Here is a 22,743-nt window from a genome sequence, read left to right on the forward strand (position 1 = left end):
TTGATTGCTTGTCGGAGAAACTTTGCGAGTATGGGTGAAAAATAAATTATTCTTAAAATTATAAATTTACACAGACAATTGGCTCAACGGCTTAGTTGAAATTACAACAAAACAGTAATTTTTGTCGTTGGTACTTGTAAATTTTGTAAATTTATAAGCTTCGAGACAGTTAAGTACTTGTAATATTTACTATACTGGAATAGAAATTTCGTAACACAGCACGATCAATGGTAAATGATAGCTTGTAAGTAAAATTGAGAGTGGAAAATAAATTTTGACGTTCGATTCGTCCAACAGGGACCTATCCCCGAACTGTGAGCGCTACGCGCAGCCATCCCTGTGTTACTCGACATTCCCGATTTGCCGGAACTCTGCCAAAAACCAGCAGCCCAGCACCCAGTTGTTCCACCTGCTCAAATCGAACCAGCAGGAGGATTTCGAGGAAGTCGACGGCGAGGATCAGATCGTGGATCTGTCGCGGCATGGCGTCCCGCGGAAACGAGGAGCCAAGTACCGATCGAGCTTCGATCCTTCGATGGAGAACAGAGACAGAGGTGAGATCTGGGAAAACACCTTCCAAGTTTGAATTTTATACCGATTTATCGCGCAAAGATCATGGAGGTGTGCTTTATTTCTTTTTTCCCCGATGACTCACTTTGCAAGCTCAGATTGGGTTGGTTTTTTCAGTAAGTGTTGAAACACGTGTTGTCCTCGTTTCAGGGGGGCCAACTCGCAAGATCATCAGCACGACTTACGGCGACTCGCACTCGGCGAAAAAAGACGCGCTGAATCGTAAGCTGCGTCGAATTTGCCGCAAGGAGTGCGAAATACTCGAGGACGATTTGTGCAGGAGGGAATACGCGATCGGCAAACGACACCCGGAAATCGGCAGACAACTGCCGCTCGTTGAGTGCTCGGATCTTCCTCCCGAAGGCACCCCGGAGGCAGCTGACTGCATGAGTCTGGGAATCTCCACGGACAGCAACGTTCAAGAGAGTGAGCCGCTTTTTTTGTTTGGCTGGATATATTTGTAATTTTTTTTTTTTTTTTTTTTTTCAATCATAAAAATTACTTTCAATCAGACAAACAGAATGAAAAAATCGTTGTTCACGTGATTTGGAAAAAACTTTCCTAAGCGTAGTTTCTCAATAAATATAAAATTTCTCTCTTTTTTAGTGACCCCTTAAAGTTGTTTTTTTTTCCGCACAATGAGAGGAAAGAATGATATCATAATTTGAGAAATGAATTTGAATAATTGCAGACGATTATTGTTATTGGGGTACTGGAAAATCGTACCGCGGTGTTGTCAAGACGAGCATAACCGGCAAGCCGTGTCAGCCCTGGATAAATCAGTTTAATCTTCAGATCTCGGATTACCCGGAACTGGCGGGTCGCCACTCGTATTGCCGAAACCCGGGCAGTACGGAGTTGCAGCCCTGGTGTTACGTAGACGTGAATAACCGCATGCAAAAGGAACTTTGTTATATACCTAAATGTGGTGAGTAGACTTGCACGTTAAACACTCGAATCCAACGTATCTCAAATGACTGTTGATATTGTCTAACGTGTATCTTTGTTTTTTTTTTTTTTCTTCCTCATTTTTCAGTTGAAAACTTGTGGGTTTACGCTGTTGTTGGTTTTGTACTCACGGGAGGATTTGTAATTATACTGGTTTGTTATTGTTGTTGCTACAGAAGCAAAAAATCCAGAAGACAGACTAATCACTTGCCCATGAATAAGGTCAGCCGAATTTTTACACATATATTTTACTGTATAAGTATATATAAAAAAATGTACTGACGGGCTACTGTATGTGGTCGTTGCAGATGTTGACTGGATTGCAAAGTGACAAAAATATTTACGACGGAAGACGAAACAACACGCAGCCCATGGAGATGAGCTCGTTACTAGCCGGTCCCGGGAACACGACACCCGGAACCGGTACTCTGAGCAGCGGAAGCAGCCGAACTTCCAACAACCGAGTGCCGCAGTTTACAATGAATAACGTCGTGTTGTTGCAAGAACTGGGAGAAGGGGCGTTCGGTGAGAGACATTTGGATTGACAATCGAAACACTTGTCGTGCATGACATACAATACATTATAATATATTTTGGTTTTACATCAGGAAAAGTTTACAAAGGCGAGTTGCAAACGGGAAACAAAACCGATGAAGTTATTTACGTGGCGGTGAAGACTTTGAAGGAAAACGCGAGTCCGAAGACTCAGAACGATTTCAAGCGAGAGGTCGATCTCATGACCGATCTCAGGCATCCGAACATCATATGTCTGCTGGGTGTCATACTCAACGGTGAGCCCATGTGCATGTTGTTCGAGTACATGACTCAAGGCGATCTGCACGAGTTCTTGATCAGCCACTCGCCGAGATCGGACGTCCCTCTCAACAACTCGAGCGGAAAGGTCTTGGAACAGCACGAATTTCTCCACATTGCTCTGCAGATAGCTTCCGGTAAATTATAAATAGGAAATACATCGGTCATTTGCGGGGTTAAATTGCAACAACTCCTCAGGGTTATAAAGCGTATTTTTGTTTTTTTTGTTTTTTTTTTTTACTCAGGAATGGAATATCTGGCCAGTCACCACTACGTCCACAGAGATCTGGCTGCCAGAAATTGTTTGGTCGGTGAAAACTTGACCGTGAAAATCTCCGACTTTGGCCTCTCTCGCGACATCTACAGCAGCGATTACTACCGAGTGCAATCAAAGAGTCTACTTCCTGTGAGGTGGATGCCACCGGAGTCGATATTCTACGGCAAATTTACAACGGAGTCTGACGTATGGAGCTTCGGAGTGGTCTTGTGGGAAATCTACAGCTACGGCTTACAGGTATACCAAAATTTATGCGCATATAGTCTTGCACAAAGTACACATCCGTTTTCTGGACTACGTGGATTTCGAAAAATCCATTTGTTTAAATTTGTCATCCTTCAATGATACCAAAGTAAAATGAATGCAAATATTCGTCAACAGCCATATTATGGGTACAACAATCCCGAGGTAATCGACATGATTCGTTCGCGTCAACTGTTGCCTTGCCCCGAAGATTGTCCAACGATGATCTACAGCTTGATGATCGAGTGTTGGCACGAGGTGGCAAATCGCCGACCGCAGTTCCCGGAGATCCATCATCGGTTGCACAACTGGTACGCCAATCAAACGTACCTGAATGACTTTTGCAACGAGACGATGACCAGTTACTCGGGTAGCAGCCACAAGAGCACCAACAAGACCAACTCGACGCAACTCTCCGCGCCGCTTTTCGGCAACAAGAACAACGATTCCCTTATCAGAAACAACCAGCAACAACAGCAGCCACAATCGCTGTACGGTGTGCCGTCGACGGATGGGTCGATGCACAAGATGACCGGCAACTTCCACAGCAATGGTTTGCAGCACTACGGCGAGCAGCCGGGGACGCCGATAAAAGCCCATCAGCAGACCTACCAGACCGATTACCCTGAAGACGGCAAGCAGTGCTGTTCGCCGAAACTTAGTGGTGCGAAAAAGGTTCTCCCTGTGGCGCCTCATCTACAGCAGCAACAACAGCCGACAGTCCCAAGTTGTTTGAAGACCAATGGTCCAGCGATGCCACCAAACGGTACGCGGCCGATGCAAAACGGTGCTCAGCTCGTAGTCAGGCTACCCGACCCCAGTAAAGTGCTCATCGAAACGAGACTTTCGAAACAATAAGCACCGAGTTGTCCGTTACCAAAACTCAGCTCGCTTTCCTTTCTAAGAGAGAGAGAGAGAGAGAGAGAGAGACACAATAATCTTGTATAGCTATACAGGCGCTCGCGATAACGACTGTTTCGAACCGTTTTTTTCGAAGCATTGAATTTATACGTGTTTTTTCGTTGTGCATTGTAGTGCAAGTGGTTTTTATACGATGCGTGAATGTGTCGAAGCGCGAGTGGTTGGAATTTGGAATTACTGTATGTGTATACACACTGCATTGTTTTTCGTTTCTGTATATGGATCTGTCGGGACGACGGAACAGAGAAATTTGACTTTACTGTACGGAAAAGAAAACTCTACGTAAATATGTGTAAAATAAATTTTAAATAGAAGAAAAAGAAAAGATAATAAAATTAATATTAAAATTTCGAAATTTTTTAAACGAACTGTCTAGAGTGAAGCTTTTTTATTTTAATCGTATAGACGTAAGCTGTATTTTGATTATCATTATTGATTGCCATTACCCGGTGTGAAATAGCTTTGTATTACCTTGTGGTATCAAGTGGTAATATATTTTTAAATTATTTCAAATTTGAAGTATGAAATACTTATTTGGTGACAAAAGTCTGATTTCAGAGCACAAATTTTAAAACCGTGAATTTTGTGAGCTGCATTTTATTACAGTAAGGACTGTACAAAACGTCAACTGGTTTACCAGAAGAACTTTTGATTGACTGATTTTTTTTAAAGACTAAATGATTAATTAGCACTCTAGTGCCAGCTGTATTAAAATCTTTGTGCACGTGAGAACAAACTGATTATACTTTTAAAGTAAATTATATTTTCGGTTTTTTCACCAGTTTATACATAATTTTTGTATAAACATCATTGAATAGTAAACATTTTTTCCATATAAACTGTACAGTAGTAATAGGGGTAGTTTTGTCATAGGAGTTACGTTGTTATGAGTTAAATTACACGTTGTAGATACTCAGTCAATTAAAGTTTAAATAACATTTTGGGAATGATTTATCAGCATTTTTTTTTTTTTTTTTTTTTTTTTTAATTAATTGTGCCATTTATTTCTTTAAGGAGTTTACTTAAAGAAAATTAATAATGTATAAAATATGTTATAAAAAAAATTCAAGTCTACGAAATATCTGCCAAATAGATAACAGATTCACTGTTTCTTTTACAAAAGCTGCATATGAATATTGCCATTTATCCCAAATAAAAAAAGATGAAACAAATTGTTTTTGTATTAAACTCTTGATAGTGATGTAAAATATGCACCTATGACACTACCGATGGTTTGTATCGTAATGAGAGCAATAATTTATTCGCTCTTTAATATTACCAATATCATGAAATAATTTATGTTACTCAAATTTAAAAAAAATATATGTATATGAATAAACAGAAATTGTAAGTATTTTTATTTGTTAATGTTGAAATGTTTGACTTATTAATTGCTTTGAAATATCTATAAGTACTTTACTAAAGTTATATTTCAACGTGCGTACGTGTAATTATATACGTTACTATACGTTGGGTGTATAGAATATAGATGTATAAGACTTTCTAAACATGCTAATAAAAAAATTTATCGAGTGAACTGAAAATTGTAAACTTTTTATTTTCAAAATGATTTTATTCGAAAAAAAATCATATAGAGAAAAAAAAAATATTTTAGTTACGAGTCAAAAAATGTAATGATAATATAGAGAAAACGAAGCGATAAATAATTAATGATAATGATTTGTGTAATTTAAAGATGCGTGTACGATAATTTTTATAATTATATTATATAATAGATGTATAAATCCGTATATTAAATGTGTGTATGAACAACGGATAAATGTGAGCAAGAAAAGTTTTTCGAGCCTAGGTCTAAATTTGAAATAAAAAAAATATTTTATACCCATCTTGAGTGAAACTTTAACTAATGTATTGTCTGTACAGGTATAAATATGGTCAACTGCATTTTTAGATGATTTATGTTTACTTAACTGCCAGTCTGTATCTATCCAAGTGATACTTTAACTATGAAACAATGTTCTGCATTTATGTTTAAAAAATCGACTGAAAAAAAACCGATAAACGAAATAATGTGCAACTTGTTTTTTTGTAAATCAACATGATGAAAAAAAAATTAGAAATTCATTGTAACTTACACTGTCATTTTTAGGATTTGTTGAGAGACAGGTAAATGTAGAGTAACATAGTAATTTATACTAAGTATATAGAAACTTACAACCTTTATGTATATTCGGTCAAATATATATAATCAATGTTTTTTGTACCACACTGTCTTAACATTTATTTTATTAACCTTCTTCCTACAATAAATACTTCCAGCATATTTATAAATTGTACATATATTGAATTGATGAATAGCATCAATGCACGCATTCATCAAATCTCAGTTTTTTTTAAACTTTACATCGTATTAATTACATTTTACATTAAAAGTATGAAATTATAAAACTTACTTCAACAGAGACAATGATTAACACATATTATCTTGATGTCAGTTACTTTTTAATTTTAACAATAAAGTTCAACTTGATTTTGAGATTGCAATAATTGCTCAGATCACTCACTTCCTTTGTTTTTTTATGTATTGATTCTTTTTTTTCATGGTAACACAAACACACTTAAAGCTTATTTGTACATGTTTTTAAACAGGTCGTCAAAGCATTCAGAACCATTCGTTTTTTGCTATTTATCTTTGATTACTTTTTTTTCATCTTTTATAAAAATAAACTACTTTAAATGCAAGAAAAGTCGTTTCACTTTTATTTAACGATTCAAATCAACAACACACTTACAAATGTAACAATCCTTTTTTTTCTAAAACCTATTTTATGATAAAAAAATCATGAAAAAGCTATTTTCGTTTACTTTTTGTAAATACTGCATCAATGGAATGAAAAATTAACCACACAGTCTTGGAAAATAAGCCCATCAAAGGATTATCATCACCATAAACAACATCGTATCAAATATAATTATAACGGCTCAACATCATTTTTTATTGTCCGTTAAATTCACAGCGTGGCTTGAACTTGGAATGAAAACTAAGTAACACACTTTTTCTCATGATATTACTTGTATTAAACAAAAAAACAACAACAATAAACGAACAATACCATACAATGATAGCATTTACATGACGTCACGACCGACTATGATCACCACCACCATAACAACTGCTGTTATTTATTATATGATCATGCAACGTATACTCACTAATTCGAATTCTGAGTTTTGAGGAGCTTGAGCAGCTTCCCCGCCAGCTGAGGATGCTTATTGACCAAGGCAACTTGGACGATCGACTTGTCCTGATGATCGCGCGTGTTCGTCATGGCCTTGAACTCCTCAGGCTCGACAGTTTTCAGACTCTCGACGAGCTTGTCGTCGCCTTGCTTTGCTCGCTTAAAGAGCTCATCGATCGATTGAAGCAATCTCAGCGCTTCGGGTTCCTTGGCTAAGTCAACCGGCCGCTTGTCCTCGTTGTTCCTGATGTCATAAACGGCCCCGTGCTTCAATAAGATTTTTATGATATCGTAGTCATCACAGCGCGCCGCAACGTGAAGGGCTGTCATCCCGTTAACGCTGGTCCTCGCGTTGATAAAGTCATTAAGCTTGTCCCGGTTGACCTGCTTCAGGAGTATTTCGACTATATTTTTGTATCCTCGTGATGTTCCTAAAAATAAAGATGTCATAAATGACGAGAAATAAATCAACGATTTTAATAAAATGAAAATTTACTGCACCTGTGTGCAACGGTGTGTTTCCCTTGTTCGTCGCTTTGGTGACAATGGCCCCGCTCTTGAGCAGCATACTCACGACGTCCTCGTGTCCAAGGTTCACCTTAGATAAAAAATCGATGTATTACACCGTCTCAATTATTATCAACCCTAAATGTAAAAGTACTAATAATACTGATTAAATAAAATTAACAGTACATAATTTATCGATTGATAAATAATATGACAAGTTAGCCTTGAACTCACGGCGAAGTGCAACAGAGTCCTGCCATCCGGATCCTGTTCGTTAACGTCGACCATGTGCTTAAAGAGATACTCCATAAACTTAACATCCCCTCTCTCGATTGCCATTTTCATCTCGGACTCGAAACTCTGCAAAATGTTGTTTTGGACACCCTCGAGTTTCAGACTCAATTGAATTTGCTCGATGATCTGCTCGGTCCGTAGGATGTCGGAATGCTCGGCGCCCAATATGACTTTTCTTGGACCAAGGCACGACGTCAGGATCTTCAGAGCGCTTACGTATTTGCCAGAGTACATGTACGTCTGGGCGATGTTGTGCCAGGTATTGAGGGTAATTATGTGCTTGGGTCCAAAAACGTTTCGCTGAGTGTCGAGGAGATCCTCGTAAGCCTCCAGTGCCTCCCTGAATTTGCCCTGGTGAACGAGCACGGAATTTATGTGGAACAACGTCTTGAGGGTGTCGGAGTGCGTTGGTCCGAGTATTATCTTGCGCACCTCGTACACCTTTCGATAGACCTTGAGGGCCTCGTCGCTGTTGCCCGTGCGTTCGAGAAGAGCGGCTATATTGTTAAGGGTCGTAATGGTTTCTGGGTCACGCATACCCATCGACTTCTTCTGCTTCTCTAAGACCTCGTTGAAAATCGCCATGGCTTCATCGTACTTGCCCAAACCCTCTAGCACCTTAATGATACATATGGATGGATGAAAGAATAAAATAACCAATTAATCATCCCTGACAATTTATAATTTAAGTGGTGAATGAGGGAAACAAGAAAAGTGATTTTAAAGACAAAAACAAAGCCATCAACAGGTATGGCACGGAAAGTTAAAGATAAGTCAGGCCCAAAGATACAGGAGGTAAAGAAGGTATTATTAAAAATTAACTCACCACGGCCATGTGAAAGCGCGTATTTAGGATATCGTTGTCAGGTACGCCGGCAGTCTCCCTCTGTTTCATGTATATCTCTTCGTATAGTTTGAAAGCTTCCTCACTCTTGCCCTGCCTGTGCATGATCAGTGCAATCGTACTTTTGGTCCCGAGGGTGTCTTTTATACTCGAGCCTAACATGGCGTTTTGCCTGCCGTAAATCTCCTCGAGCAAGACGAGGGCCTCCGGGTACTTTTGCTGCTTGTACAGCAGCTTGGCGATACGGCTTTGGATGTCCAGAGTGTCGGGATTGATCGCTCCCAATATCTCCGTTCTCTTCTTCAATACCCTCTCGAAGATCTTCAAAGCTTCCTCGTACTTCTCTTGGTGTATAAACATCTCGGCCATCTCGATGTGCTCGCTTAGGTCATCCTAAATTATTGATGAAAATATCAGTTGTGAGTAAAGGTTTTTACAAGTACGTTTTGAACATAAATAAATTATAATTTTATATTATATAAAAGTAACAGACCTGCATTATCTGCTTCAGCTGATGGACTTTTGGAAAGCCACTGTGTAACGCTAGCATAATCAGCGACTTGTTTGCTGTGTTGACTGTACCCATAACTGCCTTTACTGACTCCACGTCCTTCAACTTTCTGATTTCGTTGACAACTTTTGCGTCACAGCCTATTACCTACAAGGATATGTAAGCTTTCAGCTGATTCATAAACATATTTGTGTTAACAATACTCTTTTTTTCATGAAAAAAAAAAATAAATAAAATAATAATAATAATAATAAATAAATAAAAATAAATTTTAATAAATTATAAATTAATAATGATAATTACGCTCTCGAATGACTCATTAATGAGCCTCAGCAAATGGACAACGTTCTTGTCATTGGCGAGGTCTAAGGGGGTCTTTCCAGTTTCGGAAATGGCATTGTACACCGCACCGTTAGCCAACAAGGCTTTTAACACCTTAGGATGGGAAAACTTGGCAGCGTAATGCAACGGGGTAAGACCTTGTTTCCCAACCACATTAGGATTTGCACCATTTTGCAGGAGAATATTTACGATTTCATCATAGCCCTACGAAAATTTATAAGAAAAATTTACAACTTTATAAATCAATCAAAATTCAAGTAAAAAACAGTAAAATGTGTTTACGAAATGATTTTCGCAATTTTTTTTTTTTTTTCATATTATTCAGTATGAATTTGGTAACATTTAATCAGTAAACAATATTATTTAATTCATGCAAATTTATCTCTTTAATTTCATTTTATCAAAAATAAATTTAAAAAAGTTTTTTTTTTTTTAATCTCAGCCATTTACAGCACGGATCACCATAGCTTAAGATTTAAAAGTTATACTACCTTCCAGGATGCGTGATGCAGAGGCGTGACATTATCAACGCTCCTCGCATTCACGAAGGCCTTCGCCTTGATGCACTGCTGCACTTCTGCACAGTTATTTTGCTTGACAGACTTGAAGAGGCGTTCAGTGGTGTGAAAAAGGTTGATGACATCATCGTTTTCGGTTATCTCAATCGGCTTGCGGCCTAGAGCATCCACAACATTATAGAATGCTCCGTACTCCAGGAGCACTTCAATAAACTCTTTGTAGCCAGAAATCGAGGCCTTTGCGAAAAAATATAGTTTAACTTTACACAATGAACAACTAGGTTATTTGAATTTTTTTAGTATGCTAAAAAATGTATTACTAAATGAAGAGGGGTGGTCTCGTTACAGTCTTTGGCGTTGACATCAGCACCACGCTCGAGTAGGTACCTGGCAACGTTCGAGTGTCCGCCAAGACAAGCTGGGATGAAAATGAATTGTATTATTTAATTTATAAAAAAAAAAAAAAAAGAAAAAAAATGTGTAAGTAATACAACACAAAATAAAAATCACAAGATTCTAAAATACAACGTAATATTATAATTATTATAATCACCATAATGTAGGGGCGTTTGGTTGTTTCTTCCAAAGTCGTCGACCGGTAGGCCGTAGTCAACATAAATTTTGACAACTTCAACGTGGCCTCGCTTGGCTATAGTACACAAAGTGATTATAATAATGTATCAAAGACTGAATAATATACTGTAATGAATTTAAAACTCGCCTGCTTCGTGGATCGGCTTGGAATCGAACACGTCTCTCGCGTGTACGTTAGCACCGTTGTTAATGAAGTATTTTGTGATTTCGTTGTTGCCTTCCTGTGCCTATGCAAATAATTACGCGTGAAATCAAAAATACATGAAAAAAATAATAATACATGTAAATTGGATAACGTAACGAAGCTGATTATTGAAAGATTGTGATCAATTAACAATATTACGATTGTAATTTATTAGAGAGTATTATGAGAATAACAGTATAGAGTAACAAAGAAATCGTCAAATTTATTGTTTGAAGAATTTTTTTTTCTCGATATTTTTAGAAAAGGAAGTATTTTTCGACATCTACGTTAAAGGTATATACTGTCTTTACGTAACTAAAATTTTAAAATGCTTAGTCGTAGTGTATGCGAGATCTTTCTTTTTTTTTACACAAACAAAAATTTATGAAGATGGAACAGGTAAAATTTTCCCTATGCTTGACCATCGCAAAGTATTTCACTCCTTACTAACGTGCTTTATTTAAGACAAGCGTCTTAGCTAATTGACATCCACATCATATTTTACTTGTATTCAAAAAATCTAAGAATTAAATATTCAAAGATATTATTATTGTTAATATAAGGGGTACCGCAATGTGTAGGAGACTGAAGTCGTTGACGCCTTGGCTGTTGATGTTAACTTTGGTGTGATGAAAAAGAATCTTGGCAACCTTAGACGAGCCGTAAGCAATGGCCATCTCCAGAGGGGTCCGGCTCTCGTCGTCCTTGATGTTTGCATCGACGCCGTGGCGCAGTAAGATCTCCAATACGTCGACATTACCCTCGCAGGATGCTATGTGTAGCGGGGTCAGGCCCTGCATTATACGCGAAGAGTGTCATCACTTTTATGAAAATCGAAAATTAAAGGGTTATTCGGTTAATTTCGCCCCGACGTTGTTTTAAAAATTGTTTTCAAACTTGCTGTGTCGCGCGAGAGGAGAACTTAATCGTCGTCATTTTTCGCACGATAATTGAATGACGGCCGCGTTAAATGTACCGAACAAACCTCCAATACCAGCGAACGAGCGAATAAGTTATCTGGATTTCAATGCTCTAAAACAAAGACATTTTTCTGTCGGTTATTAGCGATAGAAACATTACGTGAAAGATGTTTTTTTTTTTTTTTTTTTTTTTTCATTACATTGATCTAAAACAGTATTTTAACTCCATTTCCGAGCGAGCAATTACGAGTTATGAACTTTTTCTAGTCGAGTTGGTAAAACCATTTAAAGATCTAAATTTACAGGTCTTTGTTACATTACAGCAATTTATTTTTTAGTATTAAAAATACCATTTCAACATTGTATGTAACAGGGATACTACATATTGTATTGGAATACGTGCCGAAGAAGAATGAATTAATAATTTTTTTAACATACCTCCTTGATGGTTGCATAAATATCGGCACCATGGGCCAACAATATCGCAACAATATCAACGGAGCCCATGGAAATGGCGACGGATAAGGGCGTCACGTTACTCCTGTTAGTGGCGTTAACGTCAACGCCACTAGCTAGGAGTGCCTCGGTAACTTTCCTGTAGTTGCGCGCGACAGACAAGTGTAGAAGCGAATTTTGATCCATGTACTTAAGATTGACCAGCGCCTTGTTTCGCACAAGAACCTCGACAATGTCCGCGAAGCCCGACAACACCTAATACACGTTTTATCATCATTATCATCGGTAGCTCGCCCACAAGAGAAATATTAGCTCTACTCTCGCGAGTAAAGGCCAAAATGATTTTGCAGACTGTTAATACTCTGTGATAAAATAATACGGTTATGATTTATAAATTGCCAAGGTGGTGGACCCAATATCATCGAGGTTGCTCAACACGCTAATAATCAACTGTTGGCGAGTCTAACATTGCATTTGAAGGGATTTTGACTCAGTGGTCAGCGCGCTTTGGACACATCAGCAATGGGACTATACTATGGGAGACGAGGGTTCGATTTTCGGTGGACACACTCGGAGTTATTTCTGAGCTGTTTTCAACGAGAAAAGTATCCTGGGTATCCCAGTGAAAGGATGTCACGTAGGAACACAGATATTACTTTCACACAGAGATGGAAAAATTCCCCCTCTTAGTACAAGATTTTACAATGGCCATTTGCGATAATTGCGGTAATGAGATTAAAAAAATGTGTATGAAACCAAAAACATACCGCATAGAGTATTGGCTGGCCGTTCTCGGCGTTCACGTCCGCCCCGCTATTTATGAGCATCTCAACGATTTCTGGATCGCTGCTTTTTACCGCCGATGATAGGGTCGTGCAGCCGTGCTTGTTCTTCGTGTTGACTAGCACCTCGTTACCTATCAAAATCTCTACAACCTTTTTGTACCCACTCTCGGCAGCCATCTGTACCGCGGTCGTTCCGTTGCTGTCCCTCGCGTTAATCTCAGCCGCATTATTTATCAGCGAGTCTGTGATACTAACGTATCCAAATTGTGCGGCCAAGTGCAGGGGTTTCACCTTGTTCGAGTCCGTCGCATTGACGTTGGCCTTCTTTTTGATGAGCAGGTCAACCTATGATTTTCGAGAATCGGCAAATTCACGTTCATCATCAACCAAACCGCACAATTTTGAATGTACAAATGGTTTTTCATGCGCAAATATTTTTCACTCAATTTCAATTAGATGCGGTTATTTCGTGAGGAATAAGAGAATCAATTGATTAATCATGGCACGTGTATCATTCTATGAGAAATATATACGGGAACGCTGGATTGAAAGCATTTCTCCTTACTGGGCACTATATATTAGTAGGTCATTTCGGCTGCGTTAGTGTTCAAATAACTTGCTGAGGCCGTGCTCTTGATTGGAAAAAAAAAAAAAAAAAAAATTTGAAAAGCAATCGAAAATTAACAATGGTTACGGGCTTGTTTTGGGTTATACTCGTTTTTACGTAACTTTGCGGTGTTTACCAGTTTATTCTCATAGTTACAGCAACGTTAGTACAATTTTAATATCACCAGTAGGATTTGTATGGGGAGCCTAATTTAGAGTATCAAATGTTTACTACAATTTATAAGAATATGAGTTCTTGTTGGTACCTATATTATCGGTTTTGGGTCACTTGTATTTGTAATATTGGTGTGCCGTATTCAATCCGTACATGCTCGGAAGGGTTTTTTTCGAGGCATTGTTGATTCCCACCGTTTCGATGGTACGGTAAGCATTAGACCTCGATACTAGATTTATCTTTTCCTTTACAATTGGATGGCGCGGTAAGGCATTGTTACACCATACTAAATAGGAGAGGTGCCAAAAAAAAAATATAGTCAGAGCCGAGATTTGGACTACGGCCCTACAGATTTTAGAGCGAGCGCTGTACCATATGAATCTTCGAGAGCTCGTTATTAAATAATAATGTTGATGATCCAACTAAAGTAGCTCTAATTATTAAACAATTACTATTCAAAACTTATCACTAATTACTAGCGCTGGAGCTACCTTCGCGTCCTAATTGCATAAAATTTTCAAGTACCATTAATCTTGTGTACTGCGTATAGCATATCTCAAGTATTTTATTTTGATTGATGATTTGCATTAAATGTGCTTACCATTTCTGCATCGCCGTTCGTGGCAGCAATATGTAACGTCGTCGCACTCGTGTTGGTACGCGCATGTAAGTCAGCCCCATTTTTTAACAGCAACTCGACAATATCTTTATGACCCTTATCAAGTAAACAATTAAATATTAGGTATGACGCAATAACTTTACCAAAAAAAGTAGCTAATAAATCTGGTTTAAAATACACTCTTTTTTCATAGAAGAAGAAAAAAATTTGTATTGAAAAGTGCCGTTAAAGTTTCTGAGGGAAACTGGATATTACAGTGGTTTAAGTTAGAGAAAGTGTAAACAATATACGTTACCTTATCCACAGCTGCCAGTAGTGGTGTAAATCCGTCGGTATCTTTGACGTCGATCTCAACACCCTTTGCCAATAGCAACTCAACGATCTCTATTTGCCCAACAGCTGCTGCCACGTAAAGAGGCCCAACATTCATAATTTGGGCGTTAACGTCCGCGTTGTGCTCGATCAAGTAATAACTGAGATCCTTGAAGCCGAACTCGATGGCCACTACGGTTTGATTATCATGAACAATTTTTATCAATCGCGATTTACTCGTGGACTTTTTGGCAACACCCCCCCCCCCCCAATACACGCGGATTCGCATTTCTCAACCAACTTCTAAATTAATCTTAACTAACGTCAAAGTTTTACCGTGCAGAAGGGGGTTGCTCGCAACGTTGATTCCGTGTCGGAAAAACACGTCGACTGTTTGCAGATGACCACTACGGACCGCCAGATGCAACGGGGTCAAGTTGGAGCTCGACATGGCCATCGGCTTGGCACCCTTCTTCAGTAACATGTCAACGAGATCTGCGCGACCTTCCTTCGCTGCGTAATGAAGAGGAGTATACAAACAGTTGTTGTACGAGGCGTTTGGGTCAGCGCCGTTTTTTATCAGGAGCTCGGCGATGTCTTTGAAGCCGAATTCAACCTATGGCATCGATTCATTTCAAAACGTCAACAACAATAACAATATTGATGGTATTTTTCATAATAGTAGCCACCAATGACAAAAGTCGTTATTATTTTTGTTTAAAAACGTTCAAATAGATCGGTAGGGAGATCGGTTTGTAATTTATTTTTATTGCAAGTTAAAATAGCGTAACAAAGAACACTCTCTCTTTTTCAATGTAAAGTTACACAGGACAAAGCAGTGGGTGAAGAGTGAAAGATTGGTTCTTTAAATTGCACCAAGTCTATTTCCGAGCTTTCTTTCACCCTTGGAAGATTGACTGTCACGTGACGGAAATTGTATTCGTAATTAAATTGGTTAGAGTTGACCACGTGATTTTGAAATACAATATGAAAGAAAATTGAGAAAGAAACTGTAGGAAAAATAACATTAGGAGCTACAAAGACTGGTACAAAAAATTCAAATTGTGTAAGGAGCAGAGTTATAAAAATAAATGTATTACTGACCGCGAGGTGTAAAGGCGTTGCGCCATCTTTGCATTTGGCATTGACGTTTGAGCCCTTGGTAATGAGGATTTTGACGATTTCCAGGAAGCCTCGGAGAGAGGCGAGATGAAGGGGAGTTGTACCTCGCTCGCTGATCGCGCAAATGTTAGCTTTGAGCTTGAGAAAATAATTGACTAGATCCACCTGTCCCTTATCAGCGGCAAGGTGAAGAAGACTGTACCCACTGTACGCCTTGTTTTCGTCGACGTTCATCTCTTTGTTCATCAACATCATTACTGCTTCTTTATGGCCATTTCTAATGCCGTAATGAAGGGCGGAGAAGCCGTTTTTGTCTATCACGCTCTGCTGTACCTTGTACTTCAGCAACATTTCAAGTACATCTTTGTGTCCGTTTTTCGCTAAAATATCATAGTTAACAGAAAAAAATATCAGCGGTACAATACAATATTCATAATTTAGTTTAATAATATTACGCTACTAGGTGGTAAGGAGCAACTTTAAATAAACAACAAGTACTCTTCCAACAAAAATTTGCGAATAAGTTAAGTTCAATGTCTAGCAATGAATCAATTAAAACTAAATGAAATTTTTTTTTTTTTTTTTTTTTAGACAAGTTCCACGCCTATGCTTCGTGTATATACCTTTTATTGCCTTGAACCCATACATCTATACAATTTTCCGAGTTGTTGTCGAACAAGTTGAATAAATTATAAAATAGTGAAACGCAAAAGCAGGAAGAAAAGTGACTGGCATCGGGTAAACGGCAAAGTAAAACAATAGGACGTAACGTCACAAAAACAATAATATATACCGGCATAGTGCAGCGGGGTCCTGCCATCGTTGTCCTTTTCGTTGGCATAAAGGCGCTTCTCTTTGATCAGCAGCTGAACGATGTGCTTGTTACCGCTCATCGAGGCGATGTGCAGCGGACTCTGACCACTCCTGTTCTTGACGTTCACGTCCGTGTTACTTTCCAGCACGAACCTCATGACCTCGATGTTGGGACTCTTGGCGGCAAAGTGCAGCGCTGTCCACGAGTCGACGTTTTTGCCATTGATCTCAGCACCCCTGGCGATGCAGCTCTTCACAGCCTCCAGGTCGCCGTGCTCCAGAGCAGCGAACATCTTCTCTTGGCTGTCAACGACGTTCAGAGCTTGGTTGAATCGAACTTTCACTTTCACTGGATCGTCCGCGACGAATTTACCGATCTTCTTACTGCTCTCGATCGTGTCTTCGGCTATGAGCTTTTTCGCGTTTAGGAACATGGTGATCGACGGATCGGACAGTAACACGTCCACGAGCGTGTTGTCGTGGGCAAGATGATTGCGCAAGCACTTGCCGATGAGAGTAGGCGCGTTTTCGTCCACAAATAGTAAGTTGTTCTCCAGACCCTTGGAGCTCCCTAGAATCGACAATATGTCGAGAATCAGCATCTCCAATACGGCCAGGAGCTTCTCGCCACCTTTGCTCATGGGAAACTGCAGTTCGTTGTTGATTAGGCTGATGTTCAAGATGTTCTTCAGTTCAACCAGCTTGGACGCTAGCTGTTTCGACTTGTCGTCCTCGGACAGTGAGCAATCGTTGCAAGGCTGCCTGCTGTCGTCGATGAAAGAACTGTTGTTCAGCTTTCCCTGGAGATCGTCGATCCAGTCGTTAGTTTCGCCCTCAAACTTCGCTACGTAAATAATCTCGCAGGCCAGTCGGTTGATTTCTACGAGATTCTCGCATTTTGTCTTGAGCTTGTTGGTCCGTGCGATTTCTGCCGCTAGTTCCGCGAGCTGCTTTAAACAGTGGGACTCGATTTTTGACTTCATGCTCTCGAGCGTCATTTCTGCCGAGTGTTTGGTCAGTTTGATGTCGTAGTCGTCGGTATTCTTGTCAAGCATGTCCGAGTACAGAACGTTTATCATTCTGGCGTCCAAGAGGTAGTCCTTTTGGCTCTTATCTAACGTTTTCTTCTCAAAACTCATGATTTCCTGCATTTTTTTTAACATTTGGGTTTCGAGACTGGATTTTTCGATGACGTTTTCCTTTAGTTCTTTGATTAGTTTGTCAAGGATGTCGTGCTCCATTACGTTCAAATTTCTAAAGTCCACGGTATCGAGTTCGAAGGCGCGAAACAGATGTGCGATTTCCTTCAAGTCGTCTAAACTATCGCTAGCTACAATTTTTCGGAGGAGGACTTTGATCGCTTTGATTTTACTTTTGTACAAAATATAAGTAATAATACTACAGGTTTTTTGAATGTCCTTTTGGATAGTAATAAAGTACTCCATGTCTTCGTTATCTTTGATCTCTAGTCTTTTGGTTAAAGCGTAAACGTGCGAAGGTGAATTTCGCAGATTAATAAATATTTTTCTAGTGTTATTTGGTAAGGATAAAAGCAACAGTTCACTCGTAAAGTTTGACAACTTGGGTGATTCCAGAGTATTTTTCAAATACTCTCCAATAAGCTGTAAACTTCGGATGATGGCCAGTTGGCCTTGTCTCTCCTTAGGATCGGCAATTGTTGCCAACTGTACGTAATTGCTTATTTTCTGTAAAGAATGAATATCTCTAATGTCATGGTAGTCATTATATAATTCGCTAAGCTTTGGGTTATCTGTAGTGATTTTGGCAACAATTTTGTCGCGGTTGACTTCGGGAAGAACAGCTAAATCTTCCACACGATAATTTTCTAAGCTTTTTTTCAGTTCATCAAGTTTTTTCTCAAAACTCGTTAAATGTTTCAATATTCTGCTCCTACTTAGTACGACTCTATAAAATAAGTTGATCTCTTGTCTCTTAATGTACGAAGACACAAAACTAATTAAACAAAACTCTATCTCTTCCCAAGGTAAACTGTCGTATGTTGATTTTAACTGTTGTTTTAAAACCGAAATGTTTTGTGCGATAAATTTTGCGACAAATAAAAATCTATCATCCACCTGAGGTATTTCTTTCAGTAACCTAATACTCTCTAACACTAACACTATTCTTTCCTTAATTTTACTAAGTGAAATTACTTTGGATGATATGTTATCACATTTGGAAGTATCAGAATTAAATCGAAGATGAACCAATTTATCTTCAACATAGAGTTCCATCTCCTTAGTCAACACCACATTTTTCAACCTTAACTCTTCGTAAGCTTTTGATAAAATTGTATCTAACTTATCTAGGTTGCAAACAAAATAATTGCCTGGCCATTTGTGAATAAGTATGTCAGTCAACTCGATATTGTTTGATCGCAAGGCATAGTAAAATGCTGTATGACCAGCTTCATCAACATCGTCTGGAACATATTCTGTTTTACAGTTCAAAGTAAAGTTTCTTAAAATAGTAACATTATTAAGCACGTATTTCATAATATTAAAACTATTATGTTTAGAGATAAAAATCAACAAATTTGTACTTTTCGAAACATTGAGCACATTAGCCTCATTATAATAAAAGGATATCAAATTTTCACGACTCTCCGAGTCAGTGATATAACTAAGAAAACTAATTAAACGTTCAAAATTATCGACATTATCTCCTATTATAGCTTTTCTCAGTTCAGATAGTAGTTGCAGGTAAAGTTGTTTAGCTTTTACTTTATCACCGTAAAACTTTTCATACTGCTTGTGAAATTCTTCCTTCGAGTTGTGTAAACGTGATAAAAAACGTTTATTTTCTTGATAATTGTTGCCATTTTGTTTTGATTCCATGATTTCTATACAGTATATTCATTGAAAAATTCTTGTACATGCATGTAAAAAAGCCGCGTCCTCAGATTTTATAATATTGTGCATATTCGTTTTTCTTCTGAACTGCTGTTAAATTTATGCTTGCAATTTTTCTATGCTGCACTGAAAAAAAAAAAAAATCTGTTGCATTTAATTTTTATTGTGATTCTTAAGATAAAATTGTAACAAACTTTTGATCCTTTCTTAGGTTGGAAACAAAAAATTATAGCATATAAATCACTTTTAAGCATTTACTGTAGTTACTATTTTTATCAAAAAATTATTAACATCATTGAATACTAATTTTCAAAACTATTTAAAATTAACACGTCTGTTTTAATTGTTTTAATAAAGTTAACAATGGAAAATAAAAACCGAAGGTAATATAAGTATAAATTGTATGTCATCTGAGCAAAAGATTACACAGAAATTTGGATTTTTACAAAAATTCTCTATCAGTGCAATAAAATAGTCAATATCTGTAACTAACTGGTAAAATTAACAATAATTCTTAAAATGGTAAAAAAACCATTGCCTTTTATTTTTTATTTTTGAAGTGAAGTATCAATTTCGATTTAAAATAAACGAATCAAACGCACGTACTTACACAAAAAAAAGTTTATATGAAAAAAATTATTCTACAGCACACACAAATGGCACTAAAAACTGAAATTCATGCTCTGGATCAATAGATACGAAATTCCGCGGGCGCGACCACGGAACCCTTATAAAAAAAATTAATGCACCGATTTTATTAAATCAACTGTAACTTAATGAGTCTACGTACGGGAAGCCGTAATCCACTTATCAACGAGCGTTTTATACTTAAACATCACAAGCTTTTAACGCGTTTTCTCTCTCTGTCTCTCTTTCGTCCCTCCTTGACATATACAAACAATAGAGGGGGTTATGTAAACCCATGCAAGGGTATAGACTCTCGATTTTTCCGACAAAGCATATATACTTAATTGCATTTATTAAAATGATTTTTAATTGATCAAAAACGATGATTGTATGATACTTAGAACTTACTATTTGTCAATCAAAAAACAAAAATTTTTTTTTCTCTTACAAAATAAGTTAATATACTTAGCTGGAAATTTCGAGATAATCCCTCTACAACTTAATAAAAGATGATAATATTAGTAAGTGTTCATGATCAATATCGAGACTATCGAGAGACGGAGGACGGAGGTTTTCAGTACACACAAACACAAATTTATTTCATTGTTTCGTCACCATAGAGTTCCCATTTCACTTAATATTATTCCGAACTTTTAGAAGAGCATGAAACAGCATAATTTCACCTTTAACAAAGCAATTACAGCATCGTCTCTGTACTTAAAACGTTTTAACTTGTATAAAGTACTTGTAATTTTTTTTTTTTTCAGCAATTCATTCAATTTTTATAACAAGCGTCTCAATTTGAGTACAAATCGTACGTACTATTTTTTCTCTTTGATCCAGTGTGCAACTGATGTATAGCACATCCACTTTTTAGCTCAGTTTGTTCGGTGTTTTGGTTTTTATGGCTTGGTTTACAGTGTGTATAAAGTATATTATTCACCTTATACTTATAGCCTTTACATTTATTAGGTACACAAAATTTCGATATCGATACATGTACGCAGTAACGTAAGACACTCATTAGTATTAATAGTTAAGATATACATTGTGTACCTATAATTAAAATAATTCGAATTTCACTATTGTTCTAGACTTAGTGTATATGTATACCAGCAGGCGTACTTATTGTTGTCTGCTGTTGTCAGAACGCGGGTTCCAAACAAACTGCGGATCATATAATTGGTATGGTGGTTAATCTCTTCAGTCCTTCAGTGCTTAAAAATAAAAAAACTCATATCAGCGCCATCTAGCGGTATTATTTTTCTCGGCTTTTTGCGAAAAGTATAGTAGGCCTAAAAACTTGGATTTCTTGCTTATTACAGCGCCAATTTAATTCAAGGTAGTTGACTTACTGATCTGACGGTAACGTAGAGCGCAAATTTAAATTACTTGCTGGTGACGACGATTGCGGAAAACACCCCAAGCGGCGTTACCACCACGACCTACGTAACTTTACAGCCTCTGATTTTATCATTCTGGTAAAGAGAGCACGGTGTAAGATGTACGTGAAGTTATGTGTAGTAATTAAAAAAATTACTACTAAGTAATGCCATATGGTCGATTTTATTAAACCATATGAATGTCTCTATTTTTAGAGGTCGACTTTTGAGTAAAAAATAGATTGTAAACTTGCCGCAAACAGCATAGACCACGTCAACTTTTTATTATATATCTATAAAATTAGTTGCGGCTGGTTTATAATTATCAAAGTGACTTTGCTGTGAATGGCAATAGTTATTTGGATCAGCGCCATCTAGTGGTCTTTATTTTTTGGCCAAAAGTGGCTCCTAAAATTCTCAATCAGAGCATTCAGGATTAGAGCCATTTAGTCAAATATAAACCAGCCGCAACTCATGATAAAGCTATAAAATAAAAAAATAACAATAAATGTATTTTAAGCGGCAAGTTAACAATCTATTTTCTACCAAAAAATTGACCTCCTATGTGTTTGTACTTTTGAAGATAAATTTTCAAGCATAAGACAGATTGTTAACTTGCCGCCAAAAACACATATATGGTTATTTTTTTATTTTATAGCTTTATCATGAGTTGCGGCTGGTTTATAATTGACTAAATGGCTCTAATCCTGAATGCTCTGATTGAGAATTTTAGTAGCCACTTTTGGCCAAAAAATAAAGACCGCTAGATGGCGCTGATCCAAAATAATTATTGCTACTTACAGTAAAGTCACTTTGATAATTATAAACCAGCCGCAACTAATCTTGTAGATAGATAATAAAAAGTTGACGTAGTTCGTGCTGTTTGCGGCAAGTTTACAATATGTCTTTTACCTGTAAATGGACCCTGAAAAGTATAAATATTCCACTTATCTTATATGGCTCATAAAATCTACCATATTTACAAAATTAAAATACTTTAGACCTTTTATCATTAATTCGCGGAAGCACAGCCCTTTAACTTTCAACTTTAAATAAACAGCTAACTTATATAATATGTACGTACCAAGATTTGTGTTACAGAAATCTTGAACAATGATTAAATAGATACATAAAGTAATAAGTCCAAAAGAGACAACTAAGGAAAAAAAGTTTAAAAAAGAAGTTCAGTTACACAGGAAGAGTCTTCTAAAAATGGAGCATTGGATCTCACTTAATTTAAATTGCTTTACAATTTATCTTTTACCTAAAAATCGACCTCCAAAACTA

General features: G+C 37.5%; 2 protein-coding genes across 5 annotated transcripts in view; one reads left to right on the top strand and one right to left on the bottom strand.

The window, feature by feature from the left end:
• The window catches only part of Ror (tyrosine-protein kinase transmembrane receptor Ror), a 41,533-nt gene extending 37,037 nt beyond the window's left edge, over nucleotides 1-4,496 (top strand). For 2 of the 4 annotated variants that reach the window (XM_089598862.1, XM_089598859.1), the window contains 8 exons: nucleotides 298-554; nucleotides 721-996; nucleotides 1,262-1,498; nucleotides 1,607-1,740; nucleotides 1,827-2,043; nucleotides 2,127-2,468; nucleotides 2,577-2,845; nucleotides 2,990-4,496. In XM_089598862.1, the coding sequence (XP_089454988.1) occupies nucleotides 298-554; nucleotides 721-996; nucleotides 1,262-1,498; nucleotides 1,607-1,740; nucleotides 1,827-2,043; nucleotides 2,127-2,468; nucleotides 2,577-2,845; nucleotides 2,990-3,709 (2,452 nt within the window). In that variant the 3' untranslated portion in view covers nucleotides 3,710-4,496. Of the gene's footprint in view, nucleotides 1-297; nucleotides 560-720; nucleotides 997-1,261; nucleotides 1,499-1,606; nucleotides 1,741-1,826; nucleotides 2,044-2,126; nucleotides 2,469-2,576; nucleotides 2,846-2,989 lie in introns of all 4 variants that reach the window. The other 2 variants (XM_089598863.1, XM_089598860.1) reach the window with 2 other exon arrangements.
• A 1,511-nt stretch (nucleotides 4,497-6,007) lies between these two features.
• Nucleotides 6,008-21,223, bottom strand: LOC106640224 (uncharacterized). The gene is made up of 19 exons (XM_089598857.1): nucleotides 20,897-21,223; nucleotides 16,555-19,573; nucleotides 15,744-16,141; nucleotides 14,976-15,255; nucleotides 14,623-14,831; nucleotides 14,310-14,423; nucleotides 12,910-13,272; nucleotides 12,125-12,397; nucleotides 11,336-11,560; nucleotides 10,710-10,809; nucleotides 10,542-10,637; nucleotides 10,309-10,406; nucleotides 9,962-10,225; nucleotides 9,432-9,674; nucleotides 9,111-9,275; nucleotides 8,600-9,010; nucleotides 7,714-8,391; nucleotides 7,474-7,570; nucleotides 6,008-7,403 (listed from the first exon to the last, which is right to left on the bottom strand). Exons 2-19 carry the CDS (start codon nucleotides 19,430-19,432, stop codon nucleotides 6,946-6,948), a joined length of 7,350 nt encoding a protein of 2,449 aa, XP_089454983.1. The 5' UTR covers nucleotides 19,433-19,573; nucleotides 20,897-21,223; the 3' UTR covers nucleotides 6,008-6,945.
• Nucleotides 21,224-22,743: the final 1,520 nt, after the last annotated feature.

Source organism: Copidosoma floridanum, unplaced genomic scaffold (genome assembly GCF_036245765.1).
Source record: "Copidosoma floridanum isolate Cflo_tuat_1 unplaced genomic scaffold, Cflo_Japanese_pri ptg000006l, whole genome shotgun sequence".
NCBI lineage: Eukaryota > Metazoa > Arthropoda > Insecta > Hymenoptera > Encyrtidae > Copidosoma > Copidosoma floridanum.

Excerpts from the sequence above, each read along its gene's own strand:
- LOC106640224 (XM_089598857.1), bottom strand. The coding sequence starts at position 19,432 with ATGGAATCAAAACAAAATGGCAACAATTATCAAGAAAATAAACGTTTT. Across the intron at positions 13,273-14,309 it reads CGAACGGCGATGCAGAAATG|GTTGACCTGCTCATCAAAAA; the intron begins GTAAGCACATTT and ends CGAAAATCATAG. Across the intron at positions 10,638-10,709 it reads CAAGCCGATCCACGAAGCAG|CCAAGCGAGGCCACGTTGAA; the intron begins GCGAGTTTTAAA and ends TGTGTACTATAG.